Raw genomic sequence first — 21,889 nt, 5'->3', positions numbered from 1 at the left:
TTTAATTGTTAATGTGTTCCATTCACATGCCATCCAAACTATCTTTAGATTTTGTGCTTTTTTCTGTAAAATAATTTACCATTTATTTAACCATACAAACCCACAAAGAATAAGAGAAACGTAGCATAATTACAGTCTACACGTTGTGCTTATTTTGGGTGCAGAGAATTACAAGTCATTTCTACAAAATTTCAAGCAAAATAATTTCCATGTTCCTGTCGCTATAAAGGGTTTTACCATTCATGTTTACAGGATTGAAAATAATATTTTAAATGTAAAGAGGCAGGCAGCAGTCTTAGAATTCTAGGCACCAAGATATATACTGAGATATGTACAATGTTGTGCTTACTGAAACAAAATATTCTCAATATTTCTTGTTTTAGGGAGAAAATAATACATATACCATTTTCTGTACAGTTGTTCAAAATCTTCTGGAATTGTTTTTATCTTGAAATAGAAAATATCTGGAATTTTCTGTTGATGTTTAACAAGGGTTACAAAATTTTAAGTAGGGCACTCATGGCAATACATAGGTATAAATCGAGCAACTATAAAATTTGTATTTAATTTTTAACATGCAAAATACAATCCATGCATCTGCCATTTTGAAAAAAAAATATTTTTTTTCCCAGGCAGAGAAAATCACATTGTTGGCTATGACCTTTCAAGAAATGTTTCAAAAGGCTTTACAATGTATATGATAACAAATTTAGCAAAATCTCAACAAATTTGTATAAAAAACATACAGTTAATCCCATTTCCATGGCAACATGCTTTCATTTTTGTTTTTTGTTTTCATAAAAAGATTCCAACAATACAATTGCTAATCTGGTCCAAGCTTCCAGCTATACATGCAAGAAAAAAATATATATTGTTAAGTTAAAAATCACCAAAACGTGCTAAGTATATATATGCTTTAGAATTAATATTGTTTTGGGACTTTGCAAAATTGTGCATGGAAGCTCAAGGTCCGAGTGTCCTGGAAGACTCGTATTCTGACATACATTTTGGTTTAATTCCTTTTCCATTGTAATAGTCCACTACTTGATTAGGAACTTCAGCAAGTACACTTTTTGCAAGAGCTGCTGGCGATGCCTAGTAAAAACAAAAGGAATGAAAAACAACTGTTAAATATTAAAAATTAAATAACAAACGTCTCTGATATACATCTCAATAAAGCTAATTGAAAAAAAAAACAACTGATTAAAAAGTGTCTCAAAACTTGACTTTAAAGTTATCTAACAATAAAAAACATCACATTTAATAAAATGAGATACTTATGCCAGTTTCTGATTATTAAAAATCATTGTAATTTTTTAGTTTTCTGTAAATTTATAACCAAAGAATTATTTTGTAAAACATGTAGACTGATGGACACAGCATTGAAAGGAAGACAGCAATCTAATATAATTTATATGACTGGGTCTCATTATTGTTTTCAGAAATGAAACAGTTTATGGATAAATGTCAACTGCTATGGATAACTGACAACTTCAAGATGTTAAATGGCACTAGATAAGTTGCAAATGCAATAAATCACTAAAGTGCCTTTTCGGCCATTTCCTTCATTGTGTTTTCAGCTCCTCACTAACAGCCCTATTTTTACTATGGGGCTAAATGTTTTCTGCAATCATAATCTATTTTTAAGAGACTTTTCAACACCCTTTTGAGACCAGTTTTGAATTTTCAAATTCAACTCTTTAAGGCCCTTGATAAAGTGATGAGTCAAAAACACAATGCGTGAAGTAGCCGAAAAGGCACTATTGGCCTTTTGAACACCTTTGCAAATATCCCAAGACTATCTGTAAACAGTCTATAATCTTGCACATGTGCAAGACACTCTGAAATGGCCACAGGAGACATTTTAGAGATGTATTAGCATACATGGTATTGATTTATTAACCCCTTTACACAATACTTTTAGTGCAGATAACAACCGCATGTTGCCAACTAGAGGGTGGCACTTTTTAATCTCGCTGCAGCTGCCCCTTGAATCTCTGGTGGTCTAGTGGTTGGGCATCGCCAGGGAAATCCAATGAACCTGATGATGTCTGGGTTACTTCAGGGGGCTTAAAGGAGCTGGATGGTTAAGAATTGAAACCCCTCAATCTCAGCTTTCTTAAGACTTAGAACCCCACATCATTGGAAAGGCAAAACCCTGCTCTTTCAAACATTGTTTAACTTAGGGGTGAAAAAGTTGAAGCACATTTTTTTAAAAATAGTTAAAAAAATTGTAGGAAGGGGGTCTCTATGAGCCTGTAGAAGTTAATCAAAAAAATCTCTAGATACCTTCAAGACCCCTAAATTTAAAGTCTAGAAGCCCCTTTTTAAAAACGTGCACCCATTTAGCATTTGACCCCTTAAGCCATTAGGACATAGGTACTACGTTGCAGGGTACTTGCCTAGTGTATTCCATTGATTTAGTACCTATGTCCAACTTTCTGGCTCATGCTGCGGTCCCCACTGTCAGATGCCTTCTATGATAAGGAAGAACTGATCATTCTTCCTTCTGTCTGTATTGGCTTGTGGTGATGCCGTGAGAGGTGTGGGAGCGAAGGAGGGAGGTTGGCGGGTGGTGCATCGCAGGAGGGGGAGGGAGGAGAGGGTTACCTATGCTACAGAATTTTTTTTGGTGAGGGAGGGAGTGGGAAGGAGGGGTCAATATTCTACAGAAATGAGTGAGGGGAAGCGGGGGGGGGGGGGGGCCCTTTTAACAATTGCTTGGGGGCTGGAGGATGAGGGCATCACTACACTGCATAAAACTATTTTTTATTAATATATAGTGAAAGAAAATAAGAAATTATTATAAACTAAGATGATGGAGACCATTGGGAGGGTGGAGGGTTAGAGACCTATTTGTCCTTACAATAAATATAATTTTAAAGAAAAATACCCTTAAACTGCATACTGGCCGACTGTCTGCCAGTACCTAAGATAGTGGTTAGTGGGGGTTGAGGGAGGGGATAGAGCTGTTTGGGAGGGAACAGATAGGGATCAGGAGGTGGGAAGGTAATCTCTATATTACAGCTATAATTAACCTTACAAAATACCTGATTAATCCATTCACTGAAAAGAACATTAGACGTGTGGTGCACAGCTGCAATTAGTGGCTCTCTAATGACCAGAAAGCAATGAATATTTTTTATTAGATAGTGTAATTATGAATGTAAATATACTTTTTAAAGTATTTTTTATGTTTTTTGTGACACTTTTTTTGTTTTGCAAAACAGTTAACCAGAGCTATGAGGTTGTGCTATTCCAACGCTCGTCAACTTCAATAGCGCTCAAGCGAATACGTTTAATTTTAACTTGTAATATGAGTGCTAATCCAATGTGCACAAACAGCCTCGATAAACCCGATATCGCTTGTGGGTAACTGTTATCGCGTCACTCGTAATCTGGCCCTTAATGTGTGTTGAATATAAATACTTGAAATGCTCTTTACATAGAAAGTATTGTTCTTTTTATTTACATTTTTTAAAATTATATATAAAACGAATTGTTTTTTTTCAGCGCACCTCATAAAAGTCTTTGGGGAAAAGAAGTTAGCGCGGCTGCGATGTTTGAAACTGTATTACAAGGTGAAAGTAAAAAAGTTAGCGAGGGAGTGAAAGACCAGAACGCGCTAACTTTTTACTTGCCACTTATAATATGCACGCTAATGTGGACACACTTATATTTTATTTTGTGCGCAGTTAGCGTTTGAGCGGGAAAAAAATAATTTTGCTTCCACTTGTAATCTGGCCCAGTGTGTTTTGCGTTTGTGGAAAACAAATGTTACATTAAAAAATGTTTTTTGGTATTCATTATAACTTAAAAAGCATGGTTGCTTTCACATGAGATATTCCTTAAAATGTGGCCTGTTATTAGGTACTGTAGTACTAAGCCATATTTTATGAGCACTATAAACAATGCTGAAAACTTCCAGTAGGAATGTTTGTACTGCAAAAGGTTGTGCAATGTAAGTGAAAACACATCAGGTACAAATTGTACAAATCGACTTATTTTTTCCTTTATTAAGTGTGTGTTGTATAAGTGCATAGTAATTGTCAGAAGCTACAACAAAAGCACAGATTACATCCAGAATTTTCGAAACACCACATATGAAGTATCAAGAAAGAAATTCAAATGATCTATTTATCACCTTCATTTAACACATTAAAAAAAACCATACAAGCAACATTTATTTTTTTAATCACATCTTTATAATTTTTTTGTCTGAGAGCCAAAAGGATATGCACTTTCATATTGCCATATAATGAAGAGTGAATCTGAAGTATCAGTTTAAGCGTTATTAATACAAAAATAATTGAATTATGCATGCTTTGTTTCAAAGAGCAATGGCATGTCCAATGTAATTATACTTCATTTACAGACCTCATACTAAAAACCCCACATCTATCTTTCACAATTTATTTTTATTATATTTTTTATTGATTTTATTTGATCTTGGTATATAACATAAGTAACACAAAGTGCTGCCTAAAGTTTTAATGCTGCATAATTTTTTAAGCCAACAATCTGTAGCAAAAGTATTTCCTTTTTTTCAAACAAGAAACAAATGGTTAGTATAATATCTTCCATACTGGATCAGTACTCTAGTTTTGTTAAACAAGGCGCTAGCAACACACTTGCAACATTATCTGATTGGTTCTGCTTCCTGTCACTCATGAACACACGGACTAATCAGATAGTACAAAAATAGCCGAGGGCAGATACGTTCTAATCAGAGCCTTGGGCGCCGCAACCACCTCTGGCAACCTAACCATGGGTCCCATCCCCACCTACTGTGCTTTTGCAGGTTCTCGGACAGAATCTGGGTAAAAGCACGTCGTGGGGGGAGGGGGGCTTTGGGACCCATGGTTAGGTTCCAAGAGGCAATTGTGGCGCCCGAGGCTCTGATTAGACAGAGCACTCTGGAGCATATATCTGCCCTTGGCCATTTTTACATTATCTGATTGGTCCGTGTGTCTGTGAGTGACAGGAAGCAGAACCAATCAGATAATGTTGCAAGTGTGTCGCTAGCGCCTAGTTTTGTTAAGGTGTAAACTGATTTCTAGCAAATTTTTTTTGCAGACCAATGCAGACCAATGCTCTAGTGGTTCTTGATCCTTAGTTGGTTCTGGGCCCAAAAATGGGATCACCACATTAAATGTTTATGTTTCAAACTCACACATTTTGTTTAACCTGACAATATATAGGGCTCAATTTATTAAGCTCTTCTATCCCCTTCTGACGGGGACTTTGACAGCTCAAGCCTGCGCGCAATTGGCTGTGTGCATGCAGGGAGCAGGGTTGCACAGGAGTTCTCGAGAGGAGAAGCTGGGTGGAGAGGGGCAAATATGTACACCCCTCTCCACCTGTAATGATAAATAGAGCCTTTGAAGTAGCTACGTTTTAGAAGACAATTATATTACTACTGTAGAATTGGCCAACAAGGTAGCATTCCATGTGAAGAAAGCTATTATTCTATATTATAAAAGGTCAGGTATGTTTGTCCGATGCAGTCATGTGCAGTAGAGACTGCAGTTTAAGACAAACATACCTGGCCGTAAGGATCAGTGACCGCCGACTGCACGTGTCTGACTGGGCACAAGACAATGCACGTGAAAGACAAAGGCCGGGATGACCAGCGCTGGGAGTGTTAGGAGGGAGGCGGGTGGGCGTCACCTCCTTGGAGGGGGCAGGAGGGGGTGGGATGGGGTTGGACCTCTACACTACAGAAAAAAAAATGTTGACAAATGCTGTGATGACCAGGGCCGGGAGGGTCAGGAGGGAGGCAGCTGGGCGGCAGCTTACTGGAGGGAGGCGGGAGGGGGCGGGAGTGGGTGGGACCGCTATGCTACAGCAGCAGGGAGGGGGATCAGCAGGGAGTGGGGATCCAAGTGGATGGGGGTATCAGAGCGTAGGGAGGGGGAGGGAGTTGGGCAGCTACAAACATACCTGGCCTTACACATTTTGGCCAGTGAACATGGGCTTTAAGACTAGTCAGGTATAATGGTTCTTTAAGCAAAAAGGTTAAGAAACGCTAAACACCTAAAGAGCAAAAAGACAATTGTATTATTATTATTATTATTATTATTATTATTAATAATAATAATAATAATAATAAAATACTAATCAACATTCAGGATTGAAGTGGGTGTGTCATTGTCTAAACTTATAAATCAATAAAAAGAGTGGGAGGGTCCAGCTACCCTGGATGGGTTGTGTAGTGGTTCTGGAGCAGGCTAGTGGGTCTGAGTCTGGTAATAGTTTATGGAATGGAATGCTGTAAAGCAGTAAATGTTGGTGTGGGGGGAATAGAACATGGTTAAGAATAATTGTAGTTGGGGGCCAGGTGGAGGTTAATTGTAGCTGTAAGTCAAGTCATGGTTAGATCAAATTGCAATTGTGTGCTGGTTAGGGTTAAATCTAGTGGGGATAGGTTGTAGTTGGTAACGGCTTGCAAATAATAGTGGCAATGTTGAAATACGGTCACTATTATTGTTTGTTGTTTCCCATAGAAAGTGACAACTGTCCCATTTATTTGGGAACTGCCATAATGTGTTCTTTTAGCACAACTTCATGCAAGCTCCAATTAATAGCAGTAGAATTTTATGTATAGCTTTTTTTTATTTATTTATTTAAAGTTGCATAAATATAAACAAACCATTTCTATCACTAGAATATTCAAAATAGTTGTACATAAAAACACAGCAATATAATTTAATTAAACATTATTGCTAGTCAACATCTGATTTGAAAATCCCTATATCTTTTCTAATTAGGAAAGAGCAAATTACCCCAGTCTAACCCACATATATAGACAGAAAGGCAAGTTATCTGTTTCACTTTAAATAATCTTACAGCTTGTCAAACTATATTTTCAATGTAAGTTCTCCAGGCATACATCTACTTAAGATAAGCCGGCTGTTTCCTTTTAGAATGCCAGAAGGAAGCTAAATACGAGTAGCTGGTGGTAATATCTCTACGTTTGGCTCATTCAATACACTGTGACAACTATTTTCCCTGCTAGCGATCCTTTCATCATGTAGGCTGAGAATAGCCTAGGGAGATATTGTCTGCACATAAAGAGACAGACATTGGATTATGGATAACATACAAAATTGATTTCCCATTGTTTGTCTCTGAAACCCAAGAGATTTATTGGCTTAAAGTCTTTAATATGCTTAGGAAAATGGAATATTGCCATTTAATTTATGCTACAGATGAAACATTGTGACACATTTACAGTGCAGGTAATATGTGTCATTAATGTGTCATATACACTACCAGCACTGTGCTGGTTTTGAAATACTGTTTATAAATCAAACAAATTTAAGCATGAACACAGAACTGTGCACACTGAGAGAATGTTACAAAAGAATTCCAGGACTCAACCAAATGACTATATCTTTGAGGACATGGCTGTGCATCTGCTTGCTCTTATCTATAGCTATATCACTTGCAGTATCTTTACCTCAGGGTTTAGATTTGAGTGATCTTTTAACTGAATTTTGTTTTGTTTTCTTTGGCTACATAGGAATATAAGAGACCATTTAAAGTTGTGAAAGTTGTGATGAGGAATTATAATATGTTATTACATTTATTTTTTTCTCTGAACTTATATGTCCCTCACTGTGTACTGTGATTAGGCACCAATGGACAAATAACTTTTTTTTTTATCCTGTATATGGTAAAAAGAGCAGTTAAAGTACCACTAAATACAGTAGAATTAGGTAATTACGAATGCATAATAAAATGACAATGCTATAACACTCTGAATTTCAATTAAGCAGTAGATTTTTTTTCTGACAAATTGATTTTTTACCTTATTTGCCGGCCCCTATATCACGTGACAGCCGTCGGCCAATCACAGAGTAGTATACTTATACCATATTGGATGTAGATGTTTATGCATAAATTATATCTTGATGTCTATTGCTCAGTGGCTGATAGGGACAACAACCTCAAAACATTGGTTTAGGGCCAGAATACAAGTGGCGCATTATTTAGCCAGAAGTAAACTTAACTTGTGGGTGAGCACGCGACCCAATAGACTTTAATGTAGAGCGCAATTACGAAGTTCCTTATGTTTGGTCTTATTCAATGAAAAATTCTTACTGCACTCCAAAGGTAGAAATATATTTCTTAGCAAAATAATTTTGTTTATTACTACTTGAATAAAATAATTTAACATATTTTACACAGTGTAATTTACACAGTACATTGACAGTTCTCTTTGGCCTAGATTTAGAGTTTTGTCGGTAACGACCCGCGTAGCTGTTAGGAATTATCCCGGGACAATATTGGAAGATGAGTCTTGGAGGAAAACAGTGACCTTCTCAGACGTCTGGGAAACAATTACCAAAATAACACACACAGGCAGGTTATCATTAGCAAATGTCTCGTTTATTGTGGGACCCAAAAGCACAATATATAGACGTGGACACACGTGGGCATTTCTGGTGCGTGGCATCATTTTATTGGCCAAGCATAACACAGTAATATATTTCCTAATGGCCTTATTGGCATGCAGCATAACATATATGAAAAAAAACAGACATGAAGAAAAGAAAAAAATGTATTTTGCAGCTTACAGGAAATATGTAGGCAGCATATGGGTCATGGAACTTAGCTCTGAGCGTTGTGGTTAGGCTACAGGAAGCAGGTGTGGAACACAGGCAGAACAGACAGAAACTTATGTTAGCAAAATAATGTTAGCAAAATTACAAGTGGTGTGAAATAAGTACATAGGTAAAGTGTGCAACACAAATAAGTGATGTTCCCTGACAATTCCCCTCTTTAGTCATAACAATGACTACTACTGGACTAACGTCTGGAGTGGAATGGGACATTTTTGTATGTGGTATTAGTAGGATGGTATCGACGATGTTGTGGATTTCGATTAGATTGGTGTGGTAGAACCTGTAGGTATTGTGCACACTGGGAGATAGGGGTTTGGGGTGGCAGGCGTGTATGTTTAGCAATGCAGAAAACAACTATCTTAAAACAACAATAACAGAATAGTATAAACAAAGCAATGAAAACAATAAAGGTACCAATATTTTTTAGCCATTCTAGGAAGCCTAAGCCAGTGAAGAATTTATCCCAGGGGTTATCAATGCCTGAGTTTTTCTTTAATTCAATGGATAATTCTTCCAATTTCTTAATAGCAAGCGTTACTTTTCCAGTGGGACCTGTATTATCTGGTATGAATGTACAGCATGACCCACCAGTTTGATCATCAATAACTTTACACACCCCTCCTTTCTCTGCTAAAAGCATGTCTAAGGCCATGCGGTTTTGGAATGTCATGTAAGAGGTTGGGCCGAGTTGCTCAGCAATGCCTTTAAGGGCATCTCTGGTATAATTAACAAAACGTTGTTGATTATAAAATATATAGTTTATCCAGTCTACATTTTTATTGGCAGTTATGATGGGGAAGATGGATTCAAATCCAGCTTTAACCTGGTCACGGGCCTTAAATTCATTTGGGACCCCCCTTGGGACCCCCATATAGCATCTATGTATACATGGGGGTCAAAACTACCTGGGATAGCCTTAGTCTGTCTCCGTGTACGATGAGAGGAGGTGTGGTGAGTGTGTATGTGTATGTCATCTACACCTAAAATGTGGAGAGGCATGATTACTTTTGCTAGAGCACATTCCCCAGACCATTGTCCCTCTAGCCTAATGCGGATTTTCATATCCCCGCAAATCCAATATATGTCACCTAACGACTGAATGTGGTTATAGGTGTTGAGGTTACTATACTTATAACAGTACCCAGATGTAAAGTTACCTAAGAATCTACCTTTTCCTGTGCCCCTATAACAAGTGTAGTTACCAGGATATATAGAAATTCCCTCACTGAGGTGTGGGGTTTTAGTAATAATGGGGTATTTTTCCTTCCAGGCAATACAGGTTGACTGATTAACAATGGTATTAGTATACAGGCTGAGAAAGCAGGACTCAGCGTTACTAGGGATGTTAAGGGGGACAGTACCTAAATGGGGCCGGGCATTACCACAAACATAATGCTGGCTTTTTTCTGGCCGCACCTTTTAAATACCTCTGGTATTGAGAGTTCACAGAATGGCTGCGTTAGGCTCCAAAAAGGGAGCGTACAGGCATATTTACCGCCACTGCAACTCTCGATACCAGAGTTGCTTACGGACGCGGCCAGCTTCAAAAACGTGCTCGTGCACGATTCCCCCATAGGAAACAATGGGGCAGTTTGAGCTGAAAAAAAAACCTAACACCTGCAAAAAAGCAGCAATCAGCTCCTAACGCAGCCCCATTGTTTCCTATGGGGAAACACTTCCTAAGTCTGCACCTAACACCCTAACATGTACCCCGAGTCTAAACACCCCTAACCTTACACTTATTAACCCCTAATCTGCCGCCCCCGCTATCACTGACCCCTGCATTTTATTATTAACCCCTAATCTGCCGCTCCGTACACCGCCGCAACCTACATTATAGCTATGTACCCCTAATCTGCTGCCCCTAACATCGCCGACCCCTATATTATATTTATTAACCCCTAATCTGCCCCCCACCAACGTCACCGCTACCTACCTAGACTTCTTAACCCCTAATGTGCCGACCGGACCTCGGCGCCACTATAATAAATGTATTAACCCCTAAACCACCTCACTCCCGCCTCAAAAACCCTATAATAAATAGTATTAACCCCTAATCTGCCCTCCCTAACATCTGTGACACCTAACTTCAAGTATTAACCCCTAATCTGCCGACCGGACCTCGCCGCTACTCTAATAAATGTATTAACCCCTAAATTCTAACCCTAACACCCCCCTAAGTTAAATAAAACGCCGCCCCATTGTTTCCTATGGGGAAACACTTCCTACGTCTGCACCTCACACTCTAACATGTACCCCGAGTCTAAACACCCCTAAACTTACACTTATTAACCCCTAATCTGCCGCCCCCGCTATCGCTGACCCCTGCATATTATTTTTAACCCCTAATCTGCCGCTCCGTACACCCCCGCCACCTACATTATCCCTATGTACCCCCAATCTGCTGCCCTAACATCGCCGACCCCTATATTATATTTATTAACCCCTAATCTGCCGCCCCCAACGTCGCCTCCACCTAACTACATTTATTAACCCCTAATCTACCGACCGGACCTGAGCGCTACTATAATAAATGTATTAACCCCTAATCCGCCTCACTCCCGCCTCAATAACCCTATAATAAATAGTATTAACCCCTAATCTGCCCTTCCTAACATCGCCGACACCTAACTTCAAACACTAACCCCTAATCTGCCGACTGGAGCTCACCGCTATTCTAATAAATGTATTAACCCCTAAAGCTAAGTCTAACCCTAACACTAACACCCCCCTAAGTTAAATATAATTTAAATCTAACGAAATTAATTAACTCTTATTAAATAAATTATTCCTATTTAAAGATAAATACTTACCTGTAAAATAAACCCTAATATAGCTACAATATAAATTATAATTATATTATAGCTATTTTAGGATTAATATTTATTTTACAGGTAACTTTGTATTTATTTTAACCAGGTACAATAGCTATTAAATAGTGAAGAACTATTTAATAGCTAAAATAGTTAAAATAATTACAAAATTACCTGTAAAATAAATCCTAACCTAAGTTACAATTAAACCTAACACTACACTATCAATAAATGAATTAAATACAATTCCTACAAATAAATACAATTAAATAAACTAACTAAAGTACAAAAAATAAAAAAGAACTAAGTTACAAAAAATAAAAAAATATTTACAAACATTAGAAAAAAATTACAACAATTTTAAACCAATTACACCTACTCTAAGCCCCCTAATAAAATAACAAAGACCCCCAAAATAAAAAAATGCCCTACCCAATTCTAAATTAAAAAAGTTCAAAACTCTTTTACCTTACCAGCCCTGAACAGGGCCCTTTGCAGGGCATGCCCCAAGAAATTCAGCTCTTTTGCCTGTAAAAAAAACCATACAATACCCCCCCCAACATTACAACCCACCACCCACATACCCCTAATCTAACCCAAACCCCCCTTAAATAAACCTAACACTAAGCCCCTGAAGATCTTCCTACCTTATCTTCACCTCACCGGGTATCACCGATCCGTCCTGGCTCCAAAATCTTCATCCAACCCAAGCGGGGGCTGGCGATCCATAATCCTGTGGCTGAAGAGGTCCAAAGTCTTCATCCTATCCGGGAAGAAGAGGCGATCCAGACCGGCAACCATCTTGATCCAAGCGGCATCTTCTATCTTCATCCGATGAGGAACGGCTCCATCGTGAAGACCTCCAGCGCGGACCAATCTTCTTCCGACGACGTCCAACTGAATAATGACGGTTCCTTTAAGGGACGTCATCCAAGATGGCGTCCCTCGAATTCCGATTGGCTGATAGGATTCTATCAACCAATCGGAATTAAGGTAGGAAAATTCTGATTGGCTGATGGAATCAGCCAATAAGAATCAAGTTCAATCCGATTGGCCGATCCGATCAGCCAATCAGATTGAGCTCGCATTCTATTGGCTGATCGGAACAGCCAATAGAATGCGAGCTCAATCTGATTGGGCATTTTTTTATTTTGGGGGTCTTTGTTATTTTATTAGGGGGCTTAGAGTAGGTGTAATTAGTTTAAAATTGTTGTAATTATTTTCTAATGTTTGTAAATATTTTTTTATTTTTTGTAACTTAGTTCTTTTTTATTTTTTGTACTTTAGTTAGTTTATTTCATTGTAGTTATTTGTAGGTATTGTATTTAATTCATTTATTGATAGTGTAGTGTTAGGTTTAATTGTAGATAATTGTAGGTATTTTATTTAATTAATTTATTGATAGTGTAGTGTTAGGTTTAATTGTAACTTAGGTTAGGATTTATTTTACAGGTAATTTTGTAATTATTTTAACTATTTTAGCTATTAAATAGTTCTTAACTATTTAATAGCTATTGTACCTGGTTAAAATAAATACAAAGTTACCTGTAAAATAAATATAAATCCTAAAATAGCTATAATATAATTATAATTTATATTGTAGCTATATTAGGATTTATTTTACAGGTAAGTATTTAGCTTTAAATAGGAATAATTTATTTAATAAGAGTTAATTAATTTCGTTAGATTTAAATTATATTTAATTTAGGGGGGTGTTAGTGTTAGGGTTAGACTTAGCTTTAGGGGTTAATACATTTATTAGAATAGCGGTGAGCTCCAGTCGGCAGATTAGGGGTTAATACTTGAAGTTAGGTGTCGGCGATGTTAGGGAGGGCAGATTAGGGGTTAATACTATTTATTATAGGGTTATTGAGGCAGGAGTGAGGCGGATTAGGGGTTAATAACTTTATTATAGTAGCGGTGCGGTCCGCTCGGCAGATTAGGGGTTAATAAGTGTAGGCAGGTGGAGGCGACGTTGAGGGGGGCAGATTAGGGGTTAATAAATATAATATAGGGGTCGGCGGTGTTAGGGGCAGCAGATTAGGGGTACATAAGGATAACGTAGGTGGCGGCTCTTTGCGGTCGGAAGATTAGGGGTTAATTTTTGTAAAGAAACAAATTCCGCAGCAGTGGTGTAAAGAAGGACTGTGAGAGATTTGCAAGTAAAATTGTATTTAATACATCTCAAAACGAGTATAACATAACAGGCACAGCAAACAAACCCCACTGACGCGTTTCCCGCTTCACAAGCGGTTCATCAGAGCTGGGGGAAAAGGTGTTACAGACAGCTGTTAAATCACAGGTAGCAAAGGTGAGTAGCCAATCGACATACAGAGTTCTCACCTACGTCTTAACAATCCACAAACAAGATAATTTTCATTATCACTAAAGTTGATACAAATTCATTCTGAATAATCATGTACATACAAAAGATCATTAAAACAAAACACCAATTCTAAAAAGAGTAATAAATCAAAGTACTGAATAGCGGAATCCCTGAGCAAACAAATAGTGCAACTGTCATTACATTTAAAGTAACAGAATCCCGCATTAAAATATTCCCCACAGTATAAAAGTCAAATGCAAGCAAAAATCTTTTAGGGCAAATGCGGGAATGTGTTACAATGTAACAACTATACATAACTGAATCGAACCGTGATCGTATATAGGATATGATTATATATCTACAAATTTAGAAACATATTAATATATTTGATAACACTACTAGGACTAAATCTGTAATGTGAAATAAGAATGCTCCATTATTTTAATTTAAAACATCATATTATTCACATTATTACCCAGTCTTCAAGATAGCAATGAAAACTTAGTGTTGTACTTACACCAATAAATGGAACATAAAATATGTATTTAAATTTTTAGGCATCAATGAACAGTTTAATATCACTTATTTTATTGATCCCTGAGGGGGAACCGGTTTTTAAAGTATAGATCCAGTAGATCTCTCTCTTACTTAGAGCCTTATATCTGTCACCACCTCTGGAATTCATTTTCACTTGTTCAGTACCTTGGAAACGAAAATACCTAAATTTGTCAACATGTTCGTAAAAATGCTTTGCCACTGGTGTTTTTGGTACATCCGCCTCTAGGGACAAAAGATGTTCTCTGATCCTATCCTTTAAGCCCCTAGAGGTGAGACCCACATACTGAAAATTGCAATGTAAACAAGTAATGAGGTACACCACAAATGTAGAGCTACAATTGATACGTTCCCTAATATTATAGATTGTGTTAGTATTTGTTGAATGGAAAGTATCTCCTACAAGAGCAAAATCACAGTAGAACTTTCTATGAAACTAAATAATGATACCAGCAAGAAAACATTTAAGTACAGCAATCTAAATAAAAAAGAAATATCTGCATTAAACCGATTGAGCACTAATTCTGACCTGATGATAGTTAATTCTGATAAGGGAGGGTCTATTGTTGTGTTAGATAAAGCTGACTACAATAAAGAAGTTTTTCGTCAGTTAGGGGACACCAAAACATACAAAAAGCTTACCTTTAATCCCACCATTAAGTTTCAGAAGGAGCTCAAGCATTTATTAGATTTAGGGACAGAAAATGCTGTTCTTACCAACAAGTTAGTGGATTCCATATATGTTGAATACCCAAGGATACCAGTGTTTAAGTATTTACCTAAAATACACAAGTCCTTGGTCAATCCCCCAGGGAGACCAATTATTTCTGCAATTGGCTCTCTGGGAGAAAGACTGGGTCAATGGGTTGATGCACAGCTTCAGCCAATAGTTCAATCGTTACCAGGGTTCTTAAGAGATACTAAACACTTACTGAGGTCCATCCAAGATTTTGAATGGAAGGAAGGTTTTGTATTCTCTACTATAGATGCAGTTTCCCTGTATTCATGCATACCGCATGAACAAGGACTAAGTGCAATTAGAAGAATGCTCCTTAGGTACTCTGGATATGATGATAGTCTAATTGAGTTTCTAATAGAAGCTATTTCTTTTCTCCTACATCACAATTATTTCATGTACAATGGTGATTTCTTTTTACAACTTAGAGGGACAGCGATGGGGGCAAAATTTGCCACCTCGTATGCGAATCTATATTTAGCTGATTTTGAAACAAGGAAGATCTTTAACAATGATAACCCTTACAAAGATTACATCTTGTTATATACCGGATATATCGACGATATTCTGATAGTCTGGGGGGGGTGAGATAAACAATCTAGAGAGATTTGTTGACAATATGAATAGTAATGATAACAACCTCAGTTTCACCTATAATGTCTCCGGTGATAGTATATCCTATTTAGATGTACTCATAGGACATAATGTGAATTCAATTGTCACAGAAGTCTATAGAAAGGAGACCTCTGGGAATACTATCTTGAGAGCTGATTCTCTACATCCCAAACATTTGAAAAAGGGAATCCCCAAAGGCCAATATATCAGGTTAATGCGCAATTGCAGTACATTAGATGGCTATTGGAAACATGCAAATAAGTTAACTGCACGTCTAGTTGATAGAGGTTATAACCTAGAGGATATAACTAAAATTGCCGATTTAGTCTCTGGTTTCAACAGAGGTAATTTACTTAAAGATAAACAGAAACCTAGAAATAGGAGTGTGACCCATGGCAGTATTGGTGTTAATTTTATAACTAAGTTTAGTAACCAATATGATGCCATTTGTAATGTCATTACGAAAAGGTTACCCCTATTAGAAATGGATGATGATCTCAAGGTACTATCGAGAAATTGTAAATTTATCTCCTACAGATCTGATACTATAGGGGACAAAATTAATAAGAATCTTAGTTCTGGAGCTAATACCAACACTTCGATGATGGTGGGTAAAACAGGCAATTGGTTGTCTAAAAAATGTGGTTTCTACAAATGTGGAGTGAGACCGTGCAAGAGCTGTGATTTTGCTCTTGTAGGAGATACTTTCCATTCAACAAATACTAACACAATCTATAATATTAGGGAACGTATCAATTGTAGCTCTACATTTGTGGTGTACCTCATTACTTGTTTACATTGCAATTTTCAGTATGTGGGTCTCACCTCTAGGGGCTTAAAGGATAGGATCAGAGAACATCTTTTGTCCCTAGAGGCGGATGTACCAAAAACACCAGTGGCAAAGCATTTTTACGAACATGTTGACAAATTTAGGTATTTTCGTTTCCAAGGTATTGAACAAGTGAAAATTAATTCCAGAGGTGGTGACAGATATAAGGCTCTAAGTAAGAGAGAGATCTACTGGATCTATACTTTAAAAACCGGTTCCCCCTCAGGGATCAATAAAATAAGTGATATTAAACTGTTCATTGATGCCTAAAAATTTAAATACATATTTTATGTTCCATTTATTGGTGTAAGTACAACACTAAGTTTTCATTGCTATCTTGAAGACTGGGTAATAATGTGAATAATATGATGTTTTAAATTAAAATAATGGAGCATTCTTATTTCACATTACATATTTAGTCCTAGTAGTGTTATCAAATATATTAATATGTTTCTAAATTTGTAGATATATAATCATATCCTATATACGATCACGGTTCGATTCAGTTATGTATAGTTGTTACATTGTAACACATTCCCGCATTTGCCCTAAAAGATTTTTGCTTGCATTTGACTTTTATACTGTGGGGAATATTTTAATGCGGGATTCTGTTACTTTAAATGTAATGACAGTTGCACTATTTGTTTGCTCAGGGGTTCCGCTATTCAGTACTTTGATTTATTACTCTTTTTAGAATTGGTGTTTTGTTTTAATGATCTTTTGTATGTACATGATTATTCAGAATGAATTTGTATCAACTTTAGTGATAATGAAAATTATCTTGTTTGTGGATTGTTGAGACGTAGGTGAGAACTCTGTATGTCGATTGGCTACTCACCTTTGCTACCTGTGATTTAACAGCTGTCTGTAACACCTTTTCCCCCAGCTCTAATGAACCGCTTGTGAAGCGGGAAACGCGTCAGCGGGGTTTGTTTGCTGTGCCTTTTATGTTATACTCGTTTTGAGATGTATTAAATACAATTTTACTTGCAAATCTCTCACAGTCCTTCTTTACACCACTGCTGCGGAATTTGTTTCTTTTCTGTGACTTTTCAATTAGGGGTTTGGAGAGCCCCAGCAGCAGTGGAAGTATATGCCTGCTAAACCGGTATCACGCTGGTACTCAGGAAGGCCCTGGATTGTAACACTCTGTGCATACTGATGTTCGGTGTTTGAATGTGAAAACAGGACTGCCACAATTTCAGCAACTGAATATTACGGGATCATTCTACACTGAGAGGGTGCTATCTGGGTGAGTCCTTACCTTTTCGTTATTTGTACTTGGAAATTCTATTATACAGGTGACGTCCGCATGAGTGGGACTCATTGATAGAGTCGGTTTCACCTATATGTACATTACGTATAATACTATTTGTTGTGTATACTGCATCAATGCTGAGAAGTCTTACTGTGTGATCTATGTTAATTATTGTAGGTAGCTGGCGGCGACGTTGTGGGGGGCAGGTTAGGGGTTAATAAATATAATATAGGGGTCGGCGGTGTTAGGGGCAGCAGATTAGGGGTACATAAGTATAACGTAGGTGGCGGTCGGCAGATTAGGGGTTAAAAAATTTTAATCGAGTGGCGGCGATGTGGGGGGACCTCGGTTTAGGGGTACATAGGTAGTTTATGGGTGTTAGTGTACTTTAGAGCACAGTAGTTAAGAGCTTTATAAACCGGCGTTAGCCCAGAAAGCTCTTAACTACTGACTTTTTTCTGCGGCTGGAGTTTTGTCGTTAGATTTCTAACGCTCACTTCAGACACGACTCTAAATACCGGAGTTAGAAAGATCCCATTGAAAAGATAGGATTCGCAATTGACGTAAGGGGATCTGCGGTATGGAAAAGTCGCGGCTGAAAAGTGAGCGTTAGACCCTTTCCTGACTGACTCCAAATACCGGCGGTAGCCTAAAACCAGCGTTAGGAGCCTCTAACGCTGGTTTTCAAGGCTACCGCCAAACTCTAAATCTAGGCCTTAGTGAGGGCATGTATATGTTTGATATACAGAATTTATTAGGACCCGTACTGACAATATATAACTGCATATATGTAAATAGAATTACATTTAAATAGGCCCTTGTCTACCAGTACATTATTCTTGGATTCCCTCTCACTGTAATACCCTTTATCTAACACATATCTAGCACCAGCAATATCAAGTTCTTAAAAGAGATATCTACATGATCATAACTTCATACAAAGCTCGCAATAATCAATGTCACATTTATATCCAAATAGTCCCTTAACTACATTATTCATTTTTACAATGCCCTACATATCCCCTCTTCCATCATCTCATCTTGAATACTTTTTTCATGCCACATCTACTGTTTGGAAATCTCTACCTCACTCTGTCAGATTGCTTCAGACCTTTCCATTGCTTTAGGGACACTGAACCCAAAATTTTTTTTCTTTCATGATTCAGATAGAGCACGACTTTATAATTTACTCCGATTATCAATTTTGCTTTGTTCTCTTGCTATCTTTATTTTAAAAGCAGGAATCTAAATCTTAGCAGCCAGCCCATTTTAGGTTCAGCACCATGGATAGTGCTTGCTTATTAGAGGCTTACATTTACCCACCAATAAGCAAGCATAACCTAGGTTCTCAACCGAAAATGGGCCAGCTCCTATGCATCACATTCCTGCTTTTTAAATAAAGATAGCAAGAGAACGAAGAAATATTGATAATAGGAGTAAATTAGAAAGTTGCTTAAAATTGCCTGCTCTATCTGAATAATGAAAGAAAAAATAAATTGGGTTTAGTGTCCCTTTAAGCACACTTAAAGTAATCTTGTATATAATATTTTTTTTACTGTTGCAACAAGTATGATACATCATTCCTATATTATACACAATGCATTTGCAAATAATGACATAAGAAAAACCCTGCAACACAATTCCCTATTATGGCCTAGATTACAAGTGGAACACAGAAATAGTAACACTATTGTGCATTAATACCGATAAAGTTATATCAAATTCAAAAGCACTTTTATTTTTGTGCCCAAATTACAAGTTAAAAGTAAAATGTCAGCGCTCAAGTGAAATCCTAGGGCATGCTTACATCTGCATGTCGTATAGTACAGGTATGCAAAATTCCCTCACATAATAGACTTCTATGGTGGCGTGCTGAAAAAATCATGTTGGCTACCATTCGAGCACCAAGCCAGATAGTGGAGTTCTTTACTAACATTTAAAAAACGATCACCTAGATTATGAGTTTTGTGCTATAGACGATGTGAAACGAACGCAACAAAATTTGAGTTATTTCACCCTCCATAGCGCTGCCATTACGAGTTTCTGAAAAGCCTCCTTGTGCGTGCAATATGGTGGCGATAAGCTCCATACTGTACAAAATCCAAGGGCTGATTTGACATGCTCGTGCACGCTTTCGCCATAGACATCAATGGGGAGAAAGTGTTAGAAAAAAAACTAACACCTGAAGTGCGGAATGAAAAATCTCCATAACGCAACCCCATTGATGTCTAGGGGGAAAAAAGTTACATTTAATCCTAACACCCTAACATAAACCCCAAGTCTAAACACCCCTAATCGGCTGCCCCCGACATCGCCAACACCAAAATAAAGTTATTAACCCCTAATCTACCGCTCCCGACATCGCCAACACCGAAATAAAGTAATTACCCCCTATTCCGCCGCTCCCTGACATCGCCGCCACAAATAAAGCCGTAGCAAAAAACTCGTAACTAAAGTGCTAAAAAGTACACTAACACCCATAAACTACCTATTAACCCCTAAACCGAGGCCCTCCCGCATCGCAAACACTATAATAAATTTTTTAACCCCTAATCTGCCGCTCCGGACATCGCCGCAACTATAATAAACATATTAACCCCTAAACTGCCGCACTCCCGCCTCGCAAATACTAGTTAAATATTATTAACCCCTAATCTGCCGTCCCTAACATCGCCGCCACCTACCTACATTTATTAACCCTTAATCTGCCGCCCCCAACGTCGCCGCCACTATACTAAATGTAATAAACCCTAAACTTAAGTCTAACCCTAACCCTAACACCCCCTAACTTAAATATAATTAAAATAAATCTAACTAAAAATTCCTATCATTAACTAAATAATTCCTATTCAAAACTAAATACTTACCTGTAAAATAAACCCTAAGCTAGCTACAATATAACTAATAGTTACATTGTAGCTAGCTTAGGGTTTATTTTTATTTTACAGGCAAGTTTGTATTTATTTTAACTAGGTAGAATAGTTATTAAATAGTTATTAACTATTTAATAACTACCTAGCTAAAATAAATACAAAAGTACCTTTAAAAACAGAATTTATGCTTACCTGATAAATTACTTTCTCCAACGGTGTGTCCGGTCCACGGCGTCATCCTTACTTGTGGGATATTCTCTTCCCCAACAGGAAATGGCAAAGAGTCCCAGCAAAGCTGGTCACATGATCCCTCCTAGGCTCCGCCCACCCCAGTCATTCGACCGACGGACAGGAGGAAATATATATAGGAGAAACCATATGGTACCGTGGTGACTGTAGTTAGAGAAAATAATTCATCAGACCTGATTAAAAAAACCAGGGCGGGCCGTGGACCGGACACACCGTTGGAGAAAGTAATTTATCAGGTAAGCATAAATTCTGTTTTCTCCAACATTGGTGTGTCCGGTCCACGGCGTCATCCTTACTTGTGGGAACCAATACCAAAGCTTTAGGACACGGATGAAGGGAGGGAGCAAATCAGGTCACCTAAACGGAAGGCACCACAGCTTGCAAAACCTTTCTCCCAAAAATAGCCTCCGAAGAAGCAAAAGTATCAAATTTGTAAAATTTGGCAAAAGTGTGCAGTGAAGACCAAGTCGCTGCCTTACATATCTGGTCAACAGAAGCCTCGTTCTTGAAGGCCCATGTGGAAGCCACAGCCCTAGTGGAGTGAGCTGTGATTCTTTCAGGAGGCTGCCGTCCGGCAGTCTCATAAGCCAATCGGATAATGCTTTTAAGCCAAAAGGAAAGAGAGGTAGAAGTCGCTTTTTGACCTCTCCTTTTACCAGAATAAACAACAAACAAGGAAGATGTTTGTCTGAAAACTTTAGTAGCCTCTAAATAGAACTTTAGAGCACGGACAACGTCCAAATTGTGTAACAAACGTTCCTTCTTTGAAACTGGATTCGGACACAAAGAAGGTACAGCTATCTCCTGGTTAATATTTTTGTTAGAAACAACTTTAGGAAGAAAACCAGGCTTAGTACGCAAAACCACCTTATCTGCATGGAACACCAGATAAGGAGGAGAACACTGCAGAGCAGATAACTCTGAAACTCTTCTAGCAGAAGAAATTGCAACCAAAAACAAAACTTTCCAAGATAGTAACTTAATATCTATGGAATGTAAGGGTTC

General features: G+C 37.8%; 1 protein-coding gene across 1 annotated transcript in view; it reads right to left on the bottom strand.

Annotated features, from left to right (window-relative positions):
* Nucleotides 1-757: 757 nt before the first annotated feature.
* CPNE4 (copine 4) overlaps nt 758-21,889 on the bottom strand; it is a 943,422-nt gene continuing 922,290 nt past the window's right edge. The window contains exon 16 of the mRNA XM_053714296.1: nt 758-1,095. Within this exon, the coding sequence (XP_053570271.1) occupies nt 964-1,095 (132 nt within the window). The 3' untranslated portion in view covers nt 758-963. The remainder of the gene's footprint in view (nt 1,096-21,889) is intronic.

The sequence above is a fragment of the Bombina bombina genome, chromosome 5 (assembly GCF_027579735.1).
Source record: "Bombina bombina isolate aBomBom1 chromosome 5, aBomBom1.pri, whole genome shotgun sequence".
In the NCBI taxonomy this organism is placed as follows: Eukaryota; Metazoa; Chordata; class Amphibia; order Anura; family Bombinatoridae; genus Bombina; species Bombina bombina.
The sequence above is the reverse complement of the archived record's forward strand: the minus strand, read 5'-3'. Positions and strand labels throughout refer to the sequence as shown.